The sequence below is a fragment of the Larus michahellis genome, chromosome 1 (genome assembly GCF_964199755.1).
Source record: "Larus michahellis chromosome 1, bLarMic1.1, whole genome shotgun sequence".
NCBI classification, from domain to species: domain Eukaryota; kingdom Metazoa; phylum Chordata; class Aves; order Charadriiformes; family Laridae; genus Larus; species Larus michahellis.
Genome location: NC_133896.1, coordinates 210109314 through 210130464, shown reverse-complemented (window position 1 = coordinate 210130464; position 21151 = coordinate 210109314). Strand labels below are relative to the sequence as shown.

Here is a 21151-nt window from a genome sequence, read left to right as displayed (position 1 = left end):
ACTAGGGACAGGAACTGTGTGCCTGGACACCGACGTCTGCACAAGCCTCCAGGTAACAAAGATGCGCAAAGAGAGCACCTGCGGTCCCCTCCGAGCAATTTTCCAGTTACTCTCTTCTACTTTCTCCTAAATATTTGAGTCCTGAAACCCACAGACAAAGATCAGGTTTTTTTAGTTTCACGCAACTTAAGGGGAGACCACAGATTTGTGTTACCGAATTGCTGTGTAACAGTTTTCCCGAGTCTGCATAGATTGTTCTATCCTGAATCGCATTCAAAATGAACAAAAAGAATCTTTTTCGTTTAGACAAAATTAAAATGTACCCTTTTTTGTGATTTTTCTTTATCCCCCCCCCTCTGAGTTAATCTCTCCTTGGTAACCTCCTACACACTCCAAATCATTTTGCACATTTTGAATAGATTTGTTACGCATAAAGCCCCAGCGCTGGTGCAACATGTCCGACCCAACACCGTGACCACCTCGCTCCTGCATTATTCCTTCCTCCAAAACCATGTCTGCCCCATCTATTGAAAAGACACGCTCTCCAGGCTGGGAGCTGCTTTTGTTCCAGCTACACAGTCCTCTTCTGTGTTTCCTACAGCAGGAAGCCAGTCTCTTAACTGGTCTCTTGACACAAACATATATAACCTGTCTGTACAGACAAACATTTTATGCACACACACACACACACACACACAGAGTCCTTTGCACCTGCAGCCCCTGAACTCACAGGTTTAGCGCATCTACCTCATGAGCTTGCACCGATCAGCAGCAACAGGAGGGATATACGCTGCGGGGACAAGAACGTGCATGTTGCACATGTGCATGTGCAAGAATATACGCATAGAATTAGTAGATTTTAAAAATATGTAGCTTTTCAGTTACGGGTAAAATACGGATTTGAAACTCAGCAGCCAAGTGAAAGGTTTCATCTCCTAAGGAAGGAGGTGAATATTTTCCTAAAGGAAAATATTTGTCTGATACTTCACATTTTAATGGAATAACTGGGAATATTCTGCCTGTAGTTAATATATCTGAACTTTCGTCCCACCCCTTTTTTTTTTTTTTTAATGTCTTCCTTTCAAGGACCGGCACATGATTAAATGCCCTCCTGAATCAGCACTTTTGCCGCTCTGCAGGCACGCCAGTCAGTAAACTGCAGAAATACCCATTTAATCTAAAACTGGAGATCTACATCTGAGCTAGTCACCCTAGGTGCTCTCTACAGTCAGTGGAAAGCAGAGACCTAGGAGATTCATCTTCAGGATGAGTGCCTTTCTTCCCACCGAAGGCTGAGAACTAGGGTAACTCACTCCAATGCAGATCTGTTAGGACGAATCCCAACTCCTGGTGCTTCGCTGCGGTCAGCACAGCAGCGCCTGACCTCCTGGATGTCCTGGGTAGTCACAACCTGTACTTTGCAGAGAGGTCCAAACTTAACCTCTGCAGAGAGGCAGCAGGAGATGAGCCAGGCCAGACCCAAAAATTGTATGAACTTCACTAAAACAGGCATGACTCCAAAGCTTGTGGGACAGGTCTTATTACCCGAGTTACCAGAAACGGCTTTTCGGTCAAGAGCTGGCTCCTTTCTGCTGTCTCAGAGAACCACATGAGGGAAGTCAGCCTTTCTGCAGAGGCTTAGCCATAGGATTTTTTTTACATAGTTATATCTAATCTAAATTTCCCCTCTTTCAGTTTGAAACCGTCACCCCTCCCCCTATCGCTACACTCCCTGATAGAGTCCCTTTCCACCTTTTCTGTAGGAACCCTTTAAGTACCGGCATTATTTTCTTTATAAATCAAGAGCAAAACACACACATTTACATAACCAATGTTTTTCTCCTTTCAAATGCCTTTTGCTGGTCTCAGACCATGTTCACCTATTCCTTCCCCGAATTCCCTCCCATCACTCCATCCCCTTCCCCTTTCATGGCTGTTGCCATAAAAGTCAATTAACAAAGGACAGTGCCACTATGCCAGGTGCACCAAGATTTATCATTACCCCAATGATGGTGTAAAAACCTCTGAAACAAAACAGATACAAAAGATCTTTCCATTCACCTCAGGAAAAAAAAAAAAAAACAACACGAGTTCTAATTCTGTCCAGCTGACACTGACAGAACCTGCAGAACTGACACGAATATGTGCAGAATCAAGACCCGTATGCTCATTTAGGATAATTTTTCATAGGTGTGTTGGTTTCTTTTCTAAATGAAACATTTCTTACAACAGGAAAGAGGGCACATTTTTTCTAGCATTTTGCTGGTAAGATGCTTCTGTCTTAATGCTCAAACAGACTGCAAAACAGTAGCCGTGCTTACTTGAGAAATCCTTCTGTAGACTGCATACACTGTACTGCTTTGGAGAGGCTTTCAGCTGCCATTTATGGCTATTTTTTGGCATACTTTGAGAAGATTTATGTGCTATGTATCCTACTGGAAATATAATAAAACATAAATAGAGCAAGTAAATGGACTTTTTGTTGATTATTTTTGAATCATTAAGAAATACCACAGCAGAATGACTACATGAAAGAACAGCAGTATCTCTGCACGACTGAGGCACGGGGACTCTTCTGAGGATTATGACCAGATGGGTTGAAAAACTATGTTAGAGACACTCAGACCAGCAAGATATTAATTGCAGGGAAATGTTTTGTGTCTTATTCTTTTGGGATATTAGAAGTTCAACGGGAAAAAGTCAAAACACCATGGACACATGGATCATTTCAGGATAGTACACAGAAAATATACCGTCCAAAGACCACATCAAGCCCATTCAGCTCCTAAAAGAGCACTCAGCCAAAGAAGACTTCCTAGCTTGGTTAAAAAACAACACAAGAGGCATTTAAGTTATCAATAAAATGTTCTTACAACAGACCATCTATTACACTACTCTAAAGACAATAGTCACATACAATGTACGCTGCGACTGCCCTTTAACTATGCCTTCCTGACACAACTGAAAAAAACAAATCACAAACTGTGATCTCTACCTACCAGATATATTTTGAGAAAATATAAGAAGGCTCGAGAAATCACTTGCTTACTTACCACTCTCTTGAAAAAAAAAGAAATACAGTCGCCAGGGTAATATAAAGGGACTCCTCTGCAGGAGGAAGTAGCCACTATGCAGCGTTTCCCTGGGGTTTTCCGGCTTTGTTTTTTCCACGATGTACTTCTCCACTCAGCCCCGAGTGTCCAGTGATGAAGAACACCCTCTCTGGGCTGGTGAATCTCCTGGGCCCTCGCTGCACAAGTACAAGGCAAGGCTTAGAAACTCAAAGGAACACACTGTTGAGGACCACTCGTTCAACCACGGCTGGCTTGTCTCTTCAAGTTTGTATGGCTTCGTGCCTCAAGACAATTCTTTCATTAGGCTCCGACAGAAAGTTGTCATTGACTCAACACAGCAACGCGCTCTGGCACAGAAGGTTGCAGATATTATCTATTCAGACAAGTCCAACATTTTTTAATACCTAACCTTCTTCAGTGCCAAGGGTTCCACATACGTCCCAAAGGACAACGGCTCTGTTCTCCACTGGCCGCTCAAAAACTTGGTACAGCACATTAGTCCGACTCTATCTTTTCTTTATTTTTACTCTATTTTATTTAGCAAACAACTTATATGGGAAAATAGATTAAAAATTTCAAGGAAAGCATTACACTAGATCAGTGAAGTTCATATCATCAGTCTTAAGTAACAGAAAAACACTCTGACCGAAGAGAGTTATAAATTCTACCAACTAAAATAAGTCACAGAAAAGCGTATCTACAACCAAGAATTTCACATTGGAGTTTAGTGATATATAAGATAAGGATCCAAAATACAAGTAATTATATATATATTTACAATCACACAGAGGGGAACAAAGATGTTTCATTCAGTGCAAAAACTTCTACAGAAAATCAAATCTCGGCAGGTCCTGCATGCAGTCACAAATCTGCGTGCTCCTTTTAAATACCGTGCTTGTTCATTCCTGCCCGATTTGTGCTTCAATCTACAAAACTGTAACTATAGGGGGGAAGAAAAGGGTGAAAAAAGCCACCTCTTACCCAGTTTTACTCAGCAAAAGGAGAACTCTTGCACTTTGTAGCTAGGAGAAATACGGCGGTCGATTAGGAAGAGCTGAAAATATTTTTGAGGAACATATGAAGGCCATTTGCTTATTCTCCTTAGTTCTCCATTCCTAATAGATGGCAATCATAAACGCTTCCAGAGATTTCTTTCACTGTGCATTACTTCATATTCAAACGTTCAGGTACCTCTATATAAGAAAAATTAGCGACACTTGCTGTCTTTGCACTCTTCTAACTAGATGAGCACTTAGGGAGTATTATTTCCATGTAAAGGAGACAGAAAACTGGCTGCTTCTGGCTTTTCCCCCCCATCTAATTTGCATGAAATCAATATTTTGCAACCCAGAGGCTGGCTATTCTGCGTTTCTGTTTTCTTGAGGGGGAGGTGCAGAAAAGGACCAAGATATTCCATCTCTTAGGACAGTTTAAAAAGAAAAAGACTGTAATTCTCATGAACTATATAGCATTTACAGTGATGGGAACTGGAGTCCTAGAAAAACATGGCAACAGCAGGGGCTAAATTCCAGTCACTTGTGGGGCTGTCCTGGAATGACCACGCTTATGCACAAGAGCATCATTCATTCTCCAGACCCACTCCTTTGTGCCTTTGTTCATTGACAGCTTAACACTCCGAAGAAGAAAGGAAGCCCATTTCCCACAGACACACACGCGCAACTCAGACAGCCAAAATCAGAATTTTGAGATAGTTAAAATATTTTTCCCCATAAAATTTTCCTAATCGTCCTCTGCTGCTCTTTAAGTACCCGTACTTGATACCTTTGATAACGTAAAGCATTGCGTGTTCTTGGATTTGGCCCCGATTTCATCCCTGTATGCAAAGGGACCTGTGGAAATATTACATGTGGATCAGGTGAGCACTACTTCTGCCTGCGTAGCTTCTCCTCCTGTACACCCACAAAAATGTGAGGTCCACCCCTGTGTGACAATGTAACTGAGCCCAGAGTGATGATGCAGAGAAACACATATGGTCAAGTTTTCACCCAGTGACAGCGAAAAGGTGAACTGTTGATTTCATTTCACTGCTGTGTCACCAGTTCACATCTAGCCAAGTCTTTTGTGACCACAGGCCAATTATCTTCACCACCTGGTGGCTTGTGCACTATGATCTGTAATTTAGTAACAGTCATAGTCCAGTGCACTGGGAAGGAAAGCTCACACCACAGAAGACATCTTTGCATATGCTATGAACTAGTCTTCTTACAGGCAGTCCCACGCAAAGAGTCAAGGGCCGGTCCGAAACAGGAATACTTATCCCCATATATCATTAAGCGAGGGATGGAGCCGACTGGCAGGACAGAGAGTCTTCAACTACCCTGGTGGTGCTTAGGGAGAGGTTTTTTTCATGATTTAGCACTTCCAAGCTAGCATCATTCACTAACTGAAACGTCCCTTAAAAGCAGAACTAAAAAACATTGCTTAAACGAGTGCTTAAAGTTTAAAAAGTTATGCCGCTCTCTAACCCCAGCTCTTGTTGAACATGTGTTACACATAACCGAAGCCTGACACACTTCCTGCGTTGGCAGGGAGATAGCAATGGAAAAGCTCATTGAGGCTAGTTTTAGTGATTTACAGCAAAGGATGGGGGGGGGGGGAGGGAATCACATCTTTCTTCAATATGTTTTTCTACTATCAATATACATGTTCTACTTAAAACTAGTCAAAGCCACTTTGCACTAAAGCTAGAATAAAGTAACACAAAGGTGGCAAAGTCAGTGACTGGCATTTCAGTTAATCCCGCCCAACAACACCTGAGGGACAGGATTTACCTCAATTTCAGAGGTCTACATCTGGAGAAATTACCCTGAAATCTCTTCATAGTCAGAGGAGAAACACAGTAGGTTTTCAAATGAGACAAAACTACACCTTTACTGGAGCACAGCTAAAGCTGGGATTCACGCTGAGAAATCAGTTGCTGCCCCTCAAATAATGTTCACAACATCCTGCAGCAAGGACTTTTCTAGCTCAGCTACGTGATGTTCTCACCTAGTATGGGCATTTCCTTAAAGCCGAGTAAATCAGATCATAAATGACCTATTTCTTTCCATCAAATGCAAAGGAATTGTGGTTGGCGAGCTTGAATACAGACTTGCTGAAACACATTTCATTCAGGAAACCTAAGGAGACAGCGATGGCACCCATTTACTGTCTTGGAAGGAGAAGACTCCTTCATATACTTTTTGTCATGCATCAGTTATGTATCTTACAAAATAAACCACGTGGGCCTGTCTACAGTCTCCAACCACATACGCAAGGATAACAAATTAAGGTTATGCAAGCAACTCTGTTTCTTCCCTTTTCTAACCTTCAAGTCCTGGGCATGCTCCGATAAATGTTCTTGCATCTCATATATAAACCCATTGCAAATCCACCCATTCCTTGTATATTAAAGGAGAAAATTACTATGGAGGGAGCAAACAATCATGGAGGATGGGACACATGCTTGTACAACATTTTGCTGGACGTCAGAGGAATATCAGTAATTGTGGCTGTTACTGTTGCCCTCAAAGGGGAGAAGGGTTTAGCAGTCACAAACAGCAACACCAAGAACAAAGGTCTGAATCGCTTGTTCTGCAGGCTGCACAACTAAGCAGGTAACTTATGGGTCTGCTGTACTGGTTTCCTCTGCCCACAGAATGGACTAGAAGCAAGAAACCACATAAGAAAGCCAACACAGGAGTTTCCATCCTCTGGTTCAGGCTTTCGCTGTATACAATCCAAAACCAAACACAATGGACCTTAAATTTTCAGGCAAAGGTACTGTTCTTAGGGGAAGCAGCAACAGGCTCTGCTGGCCAAATCCACAGCTTCCCAACTGCAGATGGAAAGGATCCAACCCTTTTATGACAGCTACTCCAAAGCTTTGAACATGGTAAACTTCAGGCATTATCTTATAAATCAACATCTAACTCAAAATGAAAGTCCCTACCGAGAGAAGCTAGAGCGTTAGCAAGAAGACTTAAGAAAAGTACTAGAAGTACACAGACGTATCTGCCCATAGGCACAGGAGAAAATACCCCCCGTAGGACTTAGGAGCAAGAATCTCACTGTACTTTAATAACCGCCAAGTTCCCAAATTTGTAAGAGATACTTATGCACCTCAATCCCTTTGGCAACGCTGGTTCTGAGGTGTTTTTACAATCTCACCCCAAATTACAAAAGTATCTATGAATTTCCGGCTCCTTTTCATTTCTAACTACTATTTAATTCTGTTCTTGCCTGATCTATAACTTATGTTAAAACATATGGCAGTGTATTTGCTAAAAATTCCCTCAAAAAGTGCATTCCCTAAATCAATCCCAAGCAGCTTCAGATTTGAGATCAGGAAGGGGTTTGGGGTTTTTTTAATTCTTTTTTTCTCCCTATGAAGCTAACCGAAGCAGCCAAAAGTTATTTAGAGTTAGTTTATGAAGTGAAAATTCTATAAATTGTAGTGGAAAGGCAATTTAATCTTACTTCCAGATATTTAAATGCTCAATATACCTTCTTAAAAAAAAACCCTTCATAAAGGTTATTATTAAATACTTTGGAGAAAGGTTTAGGAAAAATACTGCACATGCATTCAGTAGGAATCCCCAGTGGTTGTCTCATTTACCTCATTACACACATGCACTCACACACACAGAGCGTTAATTGCACTCCAAAAGAAAACTGCAGGCACAGACTGCAAGAAATGATGTGGGTCCTTCCCCTGGTTCCCTCCTCCCGACGGACGCCTACTATTCTTCTAAAAATTCCCCACAGAAAAAGAGGGTGCTAATTGTAGCTATCACAAAGCGTTTTTCCATCGTCACAGAAATTTAATTCCTAAATTTGAGTCAATGCACACGCAGAGGCAGGGACCAAGCAGAGGCAGGAGTGATGACGGATCCATGTAGCAATTCACTCTAGCAGGAAAAATTTAAATACACATCAAGAGCATAATCCCATAATTGGCAGATCCACTTCGAAATCTTGAAAAGCTTATTTTCAGCCTCTTAAAGCTAACTGATGCAACACCTTCCTGTGAGAACACCATGTAGCCCAGGCACTTGTCTCCCGCACCACAGAGTTACCACAAAATGCATTAGTTCCCACTTCAGGGCTTATTCTCTCACATTTTTCCAGGAACAGTGTGGGACTTCGTTTTGTCCTCAGAACTAATAAGGTGCTTAGCTCAAATCTCAGTACCTATTAAGACTTGGGAGTTCATTCTGTCTTGTGCCAATCAAAGCTGCACAAGGTGCCCAGGCGCGTAAGGAAAGGGCGAGAACAGAGAGCACGCTCACACCACTGTATCAGATAACGGTATGACCTCATCTGCAATATCAAAGGCAAGGCCACATCTCAGAAAGATCAAAGAAAACAGTAAGAACAATCAGGACCTTGAAAAATCTCTCACAGAACAGACTTAAAAAAAAAAAAAAACCAAAAAAAAAAAAAAAAAACTTCCAGAACTGTCACATGACAGAGATGTTAATTTGGAGAAAATTGGACAAAGAATGAGAAGCCCAGAGAGAGGACGTCTGTTCTCAAGACCTGAAAGAAATCAGTGTTAGCTGATCACCACTCATTATAATTCTTCCATTTAGGAGCTCGCACTAGGCTCCAAGAGCAAGCCCAGGGAGCGCACGGCACCGCACTAGCACCGACAGCGATCGATGTGAGGACAGGTTGTGGGACTGCAGTTGCACTGGCAATACCAACACAAGAGGCTGTCCACAGGTAGAGGACAGATCTTCATCCCACCTCCCAGGCTTGTTCGCCAGCATCAAACATCCTCAGGAATGAAGAGCGAAATGGTTAATGCATGAATTCTTCTAGGAGAGATAAAGTCAACCTGTACTAGTGGAAACTGCCCCTTTCTCCCTGTGCCCTAATAAAAGTAGGAACGTGGGAATGCATTTTTTCTAGGTTTGCTCACCACTGACAAGCAGTCACTCAAGTGTAAAGGCAAGAACCAGCCCTATGCCTGCACACAGCTGCATCGCAGCCACTCACATCACACCTACAAGAGCAAGCTTTAAGTGAAGCACGGCAGGCTTATACCGAATTCAGGCCCCACAGAGCTGATGCAGATTAAGAGCAAGAAGCATTTTGCCAGCAGAGGCACAGGCTCACACTTGGCCTGCAGTACCTTTATTCTAAATAAGTAATTCTCTGCTTTACCATCTCTCCTTAAATGCTACTCTAAAATGAAAGGGGAGCAGCATCTGTTCCAAGCGTGGCAGAACCTAAAGTTTGCTTAGAAATTAAAAAAAAAAAAAAAAAAAAAAAAAAAGAAGAGGGCAGACTGTGAAGAAATCACTCTGCAAATTACAGGAACTGTGGCACAGCAAGGAAGTATGGGCTTCTAATGGCCTCCAGTAAACAACACGTGTATCTTCTGCCTGAATGTATCACGCAGCTAAGTGAGCATCCCTCTGCAGATGTTATTTTTGATTGAGGGGAACCAGACAAATCCAGGAGAGCAGGAATCCCTACCCAGATAGCTTACAATTCGCACAGACAAGGTGACAAAAGGAGGGAGAGCCACAAGACGCGATCAGGGTTACAAGGAAAACACATTGAGCCATCTTAACCACCGGCAAGTAAAGACAACCTCGATTCTAGAAAAGAAATGTTGCTTTGTTCCCTACTTGTAAATGTAACTCCCAAGTGTTGAAAAACTGTGAAAAGGCAGTTGAGTTGTGCATCTGAACTGCAAAAAGAAACCCACTTATGCAAACTTCAGTAAAAAAATTAAATAAGCAAATAAAATAAGTTTCTGTAACATTTATTTTTTTATAATATTACACAGACAGTTACAGTTGTAGCAGTATTTGCAATCTTATGTGTATTTGTATCAATGAAATCACTTAGCCTCAGCCTAAACAGTGCGTTTTCTGTATGTTGCAGTAATGTAATGCTCCAACTTCACGTGGAAATACCTTCAAACCTATTACACACTTCTTTACCCAGACATGTTCTGAAGATTACTCTTTGTATCCATAGGTAAAATGTGTAAACTATCATTAGATTCCACATAAACTGATTCATTTTCAAATCTTAGCTTAATATTAGCTAATAAGCTGCCTTTGGAAAGAAACATTTGTGTTGTTGCCGCTTACGAACAGGTGGACTTTCTGTTATTAACGATGGACTACTGAGACAACACTCACGGGACAAAAAATTATCATGGTTGTCAAAGGAATTAGTGTTGCATTTAGAGGATTTTATGCAATTTTTCTGTGTTTAGATTTTACAAAGACGCTCAACCACAGCTGAGAAATGCTAAAAGTCATTACTAGAATGTACCAACATCAACAGTTTTATACTCCGGGATGTTTATTTAAAGCTAGGGTGTATCAGAAAACCCTTTGATTTCATAAGAGGAACATACCGATTGCTTTCAAAACCCCTGCGACACTGAACTAGAACTTTGGATTTATAATTAAAAAAAAAAAATCTAATAACAGACTTAAAAGAGCCTTGTTTGGACCTTTCTATGTCAGAGCAATTTATTGTGACAGAAGATTGTTTTATCAGCTTGGAGATAACAATCTTTCTCTGAAAGAAGATACTTCCAAGGACTCAGTGTTTACAAACAAGCAGGAGTGTTCAAGAGAGAACATCTCATACACGCACACAACAGGAAAAAAAAGGATATACAAGTGGCAGGTTGAGGATTTCACTTACTTAAAGCACTTAAAAGAAAATTGAGTTCCTTTGAAAATTCATCTCCAAGTGTAGGTTGCAGAGTCAGCTTTTTGAAGATAAAATAACTTTATAAAGAAGGGAATAATATGGTAGAGATTAAACTTCAGTTTCTATTTCACCTGTTTGACTGTGGGTCCTTTCATGCTTTGACTACATAAAATTTGGCATTAACCTGAAAGCTGAAAACATTTTACCATATCCAAACTCCCAGAAGCAAGAAATGTCCTCTGAAGGAGGCCACGACATATAATATATATTTCTCTTTTAAGACAAAACAGACATACCCTTAAGTCTGGCGAGAAGTTGTCTGCCGAGGTGGAGACCGAATCGGACGATACGGCTGAAGCAGATTTGGTGTGCGCAGAATGGTCCGACTGAGAAGTGGAAGCGCTATAAAGAAAAACACCACAGCGTATCAAAACTGTGCTCAAGAATGCTCAAAAGCCAACAAGTACGGCCACTCGCTTACAGTCATATCAGGCATTTTTCACTATTTCCACCCTTTCCACTCTCAGTTACCCAGCCTTCAGCAGTGGTTTAGAAGAACCTGTTTTACTTGCCATTGCCACAGATTACAAAGCACACACAATTCATTACCAAATCTCATCTCACACTGAGCCAACGTTATCACAGTCACACACTTGATCAAATCCTAAATCATAGAAACTACGGGCCTCCATTTCAGGCTTTCAGATGGGAGATATTAGTGCGCTGCAAGGGGATGAAAACAGACTCCTGAATGCACGCCAGCACAACTCCAACCGCAGCTTTACAACGGTGGAAGAAACTCAGAATAAAAACTCTTTCCATCACACATAACTTCCCTCCTTCAGGTATAAGCCCCAACCCTCAGGAGAATTAAAAAGACTCTCTCAGCAGTTGACGATGATACAAAGTGCGATTTGCTAAATAGCAATGCAAAACAATTATTTTCTTTTCCTATACAGTTTTGCTAGTACAGCTGTAAGCAATTAAAATAAGCTTATTTTATAGCATTTTTATGCTTCGACCTCTCCTAGAACCATAATTGCTTAAAATTACCATTCGATAATAATGCTCTTAAAACCCCAGATGACTGTAAAGAAAGATCCTCCACGGTTCAATGTTGCTCCCTGAAGCCACGGTACAGCAGCCAATGCTACCTGCGCCAACTAATTCCCACGCTCCTACCGACCCCAGAAAGGTTTTACCTGGGTGTAAAGACACTCTGAAGGATCAGCTATAGGGCTTGCAAGCCTAGCTTTGCAAGCTTGCTAGCCTTGGCCGAAGGAGAATACCAGCAGGAGTATTACAGTTGCTAGCTGTATTAATTAGACATGTGACAACCTAGAAAGAGCTATATCTGAGCTTCCAAAGGGCCTGGAGATCTGTTAATTATCTGAAAATTGTTTTGCTGCTGGTAAACAGCCATCCAAAGGCCAAAATGTTCCATTTTTATTTCTATTCTTTGGAGTTTGGCAAACTATTACAGAGGCAGCGTTAAAAACATGAAGGACTACAGAAAATTGGGCTCTTGCTGGGAGTCAGTCCTTTCTCTCCAAGGATTAAAAAGTATTGGCAACTCTTTCATCCTAAGAGGTAGAAACTTACAAATGGAACCTTTGGGAACAGTAAAAAATTATTTAAAATACATGATACTTATGTCAATTGAATAGCACTGAATTCCACTGAATGCGTTTGTACACAGTTCAACAGCTAATCACTCAGCTTTACAACTTGCTCAGCTCTTGCGGTGTTGCCACGTAAACTCATGTCATTTCAGATGGCCAGTGGCACTTGTGCACACGACGCTGCTCACACTGCGCCAGCCCCAGAGTCTCCATCCCCGGCAGAACATAATCTTACACTATAATAATAAGAACTGAACCTGCAAAGCCTCCTGTTCTTATGGATCAAAGGGTCTCACACACACACTGAATTTGTGTACGGTTTCACATTACGACAAAATTAAGTGTACGCTGCTGCTGAACGGGCTGCTCACATTGCCCTCTCTTTGTCCTCCTCTCAACCTGGTCTGCACACCACTGCCATCTCCATTGCGCTGGATGAGCATCATGGGATGCACGGTTCAATTTGCTGATCTGCCGGCACGATAAACTATTAATAAACATGAAGAGAGTCTTCTGTTGGATAATAGGGCTGATTGGATTCATTACATGGCCATATAAATCATCAGATGCAGGGCACGGAGAGAAAGGGAATCTGTATCTGGAGATGATGAGGAAGGCTGAGAGCACTTCTGCGCACAGCAGCCTGCAGGCATGCTAAATTAGGCTTAGCACTAAACCACATTTTTACATTACTTTACTTAAATGAGCTCAGACCCCTGGATGTGTTCCCTTGAAACTCCTTTCAGTCTGGTTTCTGCATGGTCAGCCTTCGTCTTCCAAGCATTCACCCTCATGTTTGTTTAATTAATTTGATTTTTAAAAGGGGAGGGGAGAGGAGAAAAATTAAAAATCACACTTAATTTAATCATTTCACAAAGCAGCAGCAGTTTACTGTACAGCAAGCCATAAGATACTGTAGATGCCTTTGTCACCAGGTGACAACTCTTGACTCCTGTCCCTGGGTCCCCACCATGCCTTCTCTAGCACCGGCTCCAGCCGGGGGAGCCAGAGGCTCAGAGTAAGCCTCCAGAAGCCATGCCTTCTAGCTCCCTCCCCTTTCAGGGCCCAGAATTTTGTGTATTTAAACGCATTTTGAAATGCAACTTTGAAATTCAGCAGCTCTGCTGAGTTTACAAGTCATTTAGCATGGGTGTAAATAACTAAGCAAGAGGCAAACCAGCAGCTAACCTGGCCCATGTGCACCAGGCAGGCCAGCTTCCTCACCCAGCGGCCATCACCATCAATAAATCACTGAGCACAGTAACCTATTAGCAGCAGCATTTGCATCAAGAATTTCACATCCTTTAGCCACAGAAAAGGGAGCTGCAAAGGCTGCAAAGGTTTAATGGAATGCGCTAGTCTCTCTGCTCCCAAGCCAGGACAAGCTACACCCAAACAACTCCTGAGACCTGTCTGTCTAACCTGCTCTTAACAGCTCCCATGGAGGGAGACTGCTAACAAAAGGATCAAAATGTCACCAGTTTTTCTGCTTACACAACTTGTCTGCCCTTGTACATTCCAAGTGTCTACCTAATAAACAAGCAGCGATTATCTAATCATTGTAGACCAAAGATTTTTATGAAATCGCTAATTAATTTCACTTCAGCAGGCTAAGGAGCAAATTGCTTTATGCGGGGGGGGGGGGGGGGGGGGGGGGGGAAGAGAGAGAACCATAATCCACCGCACGACTGAGCTGTGAAAGTGTTTTGTGTTTGTTGATCACGCTTGGCTTCAAGTGGGTTTTAATGAAGGAAAGCATTTACATTTTAGAAGTGGATTTTCAAAAGCTGCCTGCACCAGCGTCCCTCTGCTGCCGTGGAAGCCACCAGTGAAGCCTCCCTCCAGTGGCAGCAGGGCGAGCTTTTGGGAAGAGCTGCCTGCACGTACGGCAAACAATCGAACAATACCGCTTGGAGTATGCAGTTCTGCACAGTCTGCATAGGTTGCATATGTTTGGCTCACTGCCTCGGTTCTCCTCATCCATCATTTATAGGGAGCTGAGATGGAACGAAGGAGCAGACAACTGAAACGCTGTTGGCTTGCAGCTCCCTTCTCTTATCATTGTCAGGCAGTTACATGGCTCCAGCTCCACTGCTTAGCAAACTCATTAACCTGATGTCCCTGCATGCGCATGAGAAGTTTATTAGCTTCAGTGGTTTAGTCAGTCTTGAGCTCTCCTCTGCTGCCAATGCAAAAGAAAAGATCCTCAAACCACGCAGTTTCATATGCCTTTGGGTGGGGAAAGGGGGAGAGCGTCCTGGGGCCAACACATAAACTCAGAGCGAGGAGACCAGAGCTCCCCCCATGCCTTGCCACCAGCCCTTCTGCATCATCCCGGGCAAATCATTTACTCCTGCTTCTGTCACAGCTTCTGCATATCATCCTAGCTTTTGCCAAGACAAAGTTAAAGCTGTCTCATACAAACAATACTTCTGGCAGCGTGACAGGGTACTTCTAATGTCAGTCTAAAATGCTGAGGAACCCACTGAGGATGCTATGTTCTCGCAGGGACATACACCCAACACCTGTTTTCCACCAGTGAGACAACACAGAGCAAACCCGAGTGATGGCAAGGGCACGACAGTCAGACCTAACTGCTGGGTTCGGGGGCACATGACAAACACCTGAGAACACAGGTAGGTACGGCCAGATTTCAGCATGGGTTAAAAATCACTGGACCTGTGCCAGTCACTGCTAGCTGAAGGTCTGGTTCAATACAACTTAATAAACGTGCAAAAATAACGATATTGTCTCTGAACCTCATTAAGGTTCTAAAAAACAATATATACTCAGGTTCACAAAACACACTGAGCTCTTTCTACAGGAAAGAAAGTGAGATGTTCCTGTGAGGAACCTGTGAAGACCAAGGACCTCCTGGAGCATTTCTCTTCCCCTGCTTCAGGCCCAGGCAGCTCCGCACCCTCCCTGCTGATGGATGTCTCTGTCAAGTACCAAAAGAGACCCCTACAACAGTTCATAAGCACCTTCAGGGAAAGCACCTTACTCCGGATACTGCCATCCCCATTTCTCCTCTCCTTCCTCCCTCCCCAAGCAGAAGCAGGAAACAGGTTTACGTTGCAATTAACAGTGATACATGTCTTTCACCTCAGTGATTATTTTTATTATTTAAACGTACTTCTTATGGCCAGATTTTGAATGATAAATGAGTCCAAACGAGAGCTGTCAGCACAATGGTCTTGTACAGTACCTGCACACAGTATTAACCCCTTGGCTATATGGAACACATACATGCAACTAATAAGAGAATTACAATGGAAACCAAGCGCAATGACTCAACCCCTGGTAAAGTGTTCATTGTTATTATTAGGACTATCCCACAACATCCCATGGTTTTCAAAGATAATTCAGATTCAGACAGATGCCCTCCGGTGATTCTTGTTCAGGCAATTGAAAGGTATTACTGCATCCGTAGCAGAATTGAAGGTATGCCAGTGCGCTTAGCTTAAACTGTCAACAAAGATGTAAAGAAGCTGCAAACAGAAGTGTCTGAGACACTCAAACTTATCCGGTTAAACTGTGAAAGTGCAGGGGAAATATTTTTGGGGAAAGAAGCGATAAAGTCTTAAGCCACTTCAAAAAAGTGTCATTACATGGCATCTGCCAAAGCCATCCAAGTCAATCGCTACTCTCAGACCCCTGCAATCTTAAAAAGATGGTGCATAAGAAAGCCAGGGAAAATAAGTAAAAACTTGTAGTTGTCCTTTGTTTTGCCAACTGTTACAGAAAGAGTTTGAATATAAAATTATTGCTTTCCTAGTGCAGAGAAGCAACAGATTTCCCTGGAAGGCAAAAGCACAAGTCCAGTTTCTGACGAGGGCAATTTGACCTCCTGAGCGTGACACATTGAACTCAGGTCACGTAGAATATAAGCGTGGAGATGCAAAGGAAGAGTCAGAATCAAACCATGAAACCCTGGAGCTTCAACCTGATGCAGACAAATGCACAATTTATGCAGGACTGAGTTCTCCTCCCTCCACCACTACTGTAGGAAATTTAATATAAAATTCTTTGTACTCAGAAAAGTACTTCCCCATACCAACCCTCCATAGGAAGGAAAACTCCTTGGATATCTCTATGAAGAGCTTTCTGTGAACATCAGACCTAAGGGCAACCACATCACACAATCTCACATCTTAGGCCATGAGATCCAAGAAGAAAGTCAGGACAACCAATTCCACGTATCACATAAAACTTCACAGCAGTTTCCAGCAAAACTCGAAGCAAAGGGCATGACATCACTATGAGGGATGCTCCAGCTAAACCATCCCAGCTGGTACTTGCTGAGAATGGTCATTTCCAAGCAAGCATCTTAGAGATGTGCCTCTTTCTGTTCAGCAAGAACATCAAAAATATATACGTATACACCTTCCCAAAGACAAAAAACAATCCTATGCAGAAAGGGACTGGGTACGACGAGGGCGGTGAGACACTGGAGCAGATTGCCCAGAGAAACTGTGGATGCCCCATCAAGGCATCCACAGGTCAGGTTGGATGGGGCTTCGAGCGACCTGGTCTAGTGAAAGATGGTCCCTTCCAACCCAAACCGCTCTATGATTCTATGGGCAGCAACTCTCTGAGAAACCACTGTTAATTTTTGAAGACACTTGTTCAGACTTTGAAAACTGTGGAAGAGACCTTTGTCTTGCTTCAGAATAAGATACTGTTTTTTTTAAAAAAAAAAAACAAACAAAAAACACCACACAAAAAAACCAAACCAGAACAAAACTACCCCAGTTACAACAAAAAGGGGGAAAAAAAACCCAACCAAGTTCCGATTCCTAAACTTCCTCTCCTAAATCCATGTCTGGGAACCTGCATATGAGTTTAACACCTAGAACTCTGTGAAAAGCTGATGGGACAGGAGAGAAACATACCCCTCGAAAACAGGCCATTTTTATTTACAGCATATGCACAGGGCTCGAGGACACCTATTTTTTTTTTGTACTAATGTCTTAAAATACTAACCTGGCTCGCTCCTATAAATAACACAACCAAAATGCAGTCAGTGATGATAAAGTCAGCTCTCCAGCACCTTCTTTATGAAGATGCCTTCCCTGACAGTAGAAGAAGTAGCTGCTTCACTGCTTGCAGAGGTGTGCCAATTACTCAGACGCTAATTGGCATGAACTGCTCACACCATTTCTTCTGTATCAAACCGAATGTTTTGTTTCAATAGTCACTGAACTCACATGGAAAACAGGGGATAAAATGCACACTGGGCGATACAGTTTCAGCCGCAAAGGTCATAAATGAGAAAAACACTGCAGAGGGCAAATTTCCATTTCCTCTCTTCCTGTTTTTGTAAAAGTTTCTCATTATGCACATTCCTAAAAATTAATCAAGGTGAAAACTGCAAATTAATGATGACTAGTGGCAAATACAATTTAATTTGGAAGCTTCAGATGCCAAGAGAGCAGGATACAATTGGTTCAAATTTGCAGCAGGGCCATGAATAGGAGCACCTGCAGCACTTGGGCACTTCTCTTAGAAATGTGACACAGAGTTATTGAGCACTCCCCGCTTGCTTCACAAATTCAAGCCGACAACTCTCCCTCCTAAATACTTTCAACACTCCTGTTTCTTTCAGAGAAGGAAAAAGTAATACTGAAAAACGTTCTGGGTCACATCAGAGCAGACAAACCAGTGCTTGTTCCCCATGAATGTGACTTTGTCCTAGCCAGTACTGGCTGAACTGGCCTGGGAAATCCAGCTGCTGCCCACATCAGGCTCTCCCAGCAGCTCTCTGTGGATCTGTGCTAAGGCTAACTGGTCCCCATAGTCCTCATCAGGGTGTGTATATATATACCTAAGGGTACTCAGAGATCCCTCATATGCCCCTCTTCAGACAAGCACTTGAAAGCATGGTTGGTGTCTGTCCGAACTGGAGCCTTGCAGCAGGAGCTGGGTGCTCTGTGCCGGCTTCCACTCTGCCACAGGGCTGTCACAGGCTCTTGCTGCTGTAAATGAAGTTTTAGCATCTTAACACCATCTCTCCCAGGACAGGAATCCCACAGTGCTCAGCACTGCGCATGCCCATAACAACAGGCAACCCCTCTCCCAAAGAGCTTACGTGGATAGACAAAGCAGTAGTATCTCCAGCAAAACAGAAAATCAAACCAGGCTTATTCTACTTAGACAAGAAGTACCAAAGGAAACCCACTTACAGCATACACGAGATGCACCCTTACCCTTTCCAAACACCCAGTACCCTCTTTTTAGGCACACACAGGACAGACAATTGCTAATTTCAGAAGTACATGGAACTCATAATTTTTCTAAACATTTAAAGATTCCACTTTAATCTCTGCTTGACCTGTAACAATCACAAAGGGGAAAAAAAAAAAGCCATAAACAAATATGCTTTTGAAGGAAAGAAAAGCACCAACTGCCAGGCTTCCTCTGGCATTTGGGGGAGGCAGACAGTTATACAATATAATAATGTACCCTCTCCATTCAAAAGGGCTGGCAATGTCAGAGCTTAACATCTTAAAAAGCAGCCATTTCAGCAAACAAATCATTGTGCATGTGTGTGACAGACCTAAAATAGCCCCCCACGCCACTTGCCTGAATGAAAAAGATTCACTTCTGCTGCCAAGCAAAGCCGGGTCTCAGTCCGACTTCAATGTTCCAAGGGAAGAAATATCATTTTTTAAAAGTTGATCCTCCTAAGTAGCATCCTGAGCTGAATATATAGTACATGTTTTCCCATGAGCCATGAAGAGAATGTCCTATATTTTGACCGTGAACAAGCTTTTCTAGGAATGCAAATTTTGCTCTTAATGGTTACACAATGGACCACAGTGTCACAAGCACCGTTCGTGCTCCATTAGTCATTCTTTTATTATTTTTTTAACCAGAAATTCACAAAAGGCCTACAGTGTGTATAGAGCACTTGCTAAACAATAGGCTGATTGTTTAAAATATTTGCAAGATTCCGAGAATAGAAAGCCAACACCCAAAGACAAACCAATATGCAGCACATAATTAATAACAGCAAGCAGCCCACAGTATCATGCTTTCATGAGTCAAACAATCCAGAAGGTAAAAAACAGGAAGAACAGGAGCTATCAGAAGCCTGAACTAATATCCTCTGATCAGCACGTGGAAGACAATTACAAAATGATGTATTCACAAGAGGAACAAAAGGGGAGTTAGTTTTCTAACAAACTCCAGGCTGGCATGGGATGGTACTCAGCTACGAGGAAGAAAACAGAAGAAAAAAAAAAATACTTTTTCAAGAAGTTGCTAGACTTCTGCTGGGAACTGACATTTTGCCTCTGTTTCACCAACTACATTTCATCCCATATCTACAGAGTCCAAAATTACTTACTACCTCCTGAAAGCAGGCTGATAATCCAGTACTTTTTTCTGGCACAAATACAGGTTGGGCGGAGAATGGGTTGAGAGCAGCCCTGAGGACAAGGACTTGGGGGTGCTGGTGGACGAGAAGCTCAACATGAGCTGGCAAATGCACGCTTGCAGCCCAGAAAGCCAACTGTGTCCTGGACTGCATCAAAAGAAGCATGGCCAGCGGGTCAGGGGAGGTGATTCTGCCCCTCTACTCCACTCTGGCGAGACCCCACCTGGAGTACTGCATCCAGCTCTGGAGTCCTCAGCACAAGAAGGAATTGGATCTGTTGGAACAGGTCCAGCGGAGGTCCACAAAGATGATCAGAGGGCTGGAGCACCTCTGCTATGAAGACAGGCTGAGAGTTGGGGTTGTTCAGCCTGGAGAAGAGAAGGCTCCAGGGAAACCTTACAGCCCCTTCCAGTACCTAAAGGGGGCCTACAGGAAAGATAGGGAGGGACTCTTTAGCGGGGAGTGTAGGACGAGGGGTAATGGTTTTAATTGGAAGAGGGTAGCTTTAGATATTAGAAAGAAATTCTTTACTGTGAAGGTGGTGAGACACTGGCACAGGTTGCCCAGAGCAGCTCTGGATGCCCCATCCCTGGAAGTGTTCAAGGCCAGGCTGGATGAGACTTTGAGCAGTCCGGTCTAGTGGGAGGTGTCCCTGCCCATGGCAGGGGGGTTGGAACCAAATGATCTTTAAGGTCCCTTCCAACCCAAACCATTCTATGATTCCAGTTCCTAATGGAAATGTTTAGCTTGCAAAATCCATCACTAGCACAGGCGCCTTCGCTTGCAGCATTAGTAATTCAGATAGTGAGCGCCCCACCTGCTCCAGGTGAGACACGATGCAAAGGCAGCCCAGTTGTTCTGGCTCTGCCCTAGTGCACGGGAGAAAGGTTTGACAGACTTCCCGGAGATAATGCGCATCTCTGGATCTGTGTTCCCAAGCTTTGGCGTTTCCAACCACCGGGACAGACCCTTAGCGCTGAAGACAAATTAAGGCTAGAAGGTGAACAGGGGTTGAAAACGCAACCCTGCTTATCCTCAACACAAACAAGGTTGCCTGCTAGGACAGTGCTCCCACCTGCTCATCTCTGCACCTTCCTACATCTTAAGTTATTGCTATTCTTTTTGGGATCATTCATCATCATTCATCATCATCTTTGTTCTCAACTATAAGATGCTGCAGCAGGCAAGACCAAACTAAAAGTGAAGAAGAGCCCCTCAAGAAAATAGTATTTCTAGGTCAAAAAACCATGGCTGAGGGAGAGAAATTCCAGAACCTCAGGCTTCAGATGGCTGAAGAAGTGCTGCACGGCGACAGAGAGAAAGCCATTAGGGAGATCACTGACTGACCGGACATCTGGCAAGTGATCTCTCAGGGCCGTGATGAA

The 21151-nt window shown here is 43.0% G+C and overlaps 1 protein-coding gene across 3 annotated transcripts in view; it reads right to left on the bottom strand.

Annotated features, from left to right (window-relative positions):
* The window catches only part of MTMR2 (myotubularin related protein 2), a 65173-nt gene that overhangs the window by 31849 nt on the left and 12173 nt on the right, over positions 1 to 21151 (bottom strand). For 2 of the 3 annotated variants that reach the window (XM_074571149.1, XM_074571158.1), the window contains exon 2: positions 11060 to 11165. In XM_074571149.1, coding sequence (XP_074427250.1) covers positions 11060 to 11165 — 106 coding nt within the window. Of the gene's footprint in view, positions 1 to 11059; positions 11166 to 18970; positions 19159 to 21151 lie in introns of those variants that run through there. The other variant, XM_074571168.1, reaches the window with a different exon arrangement.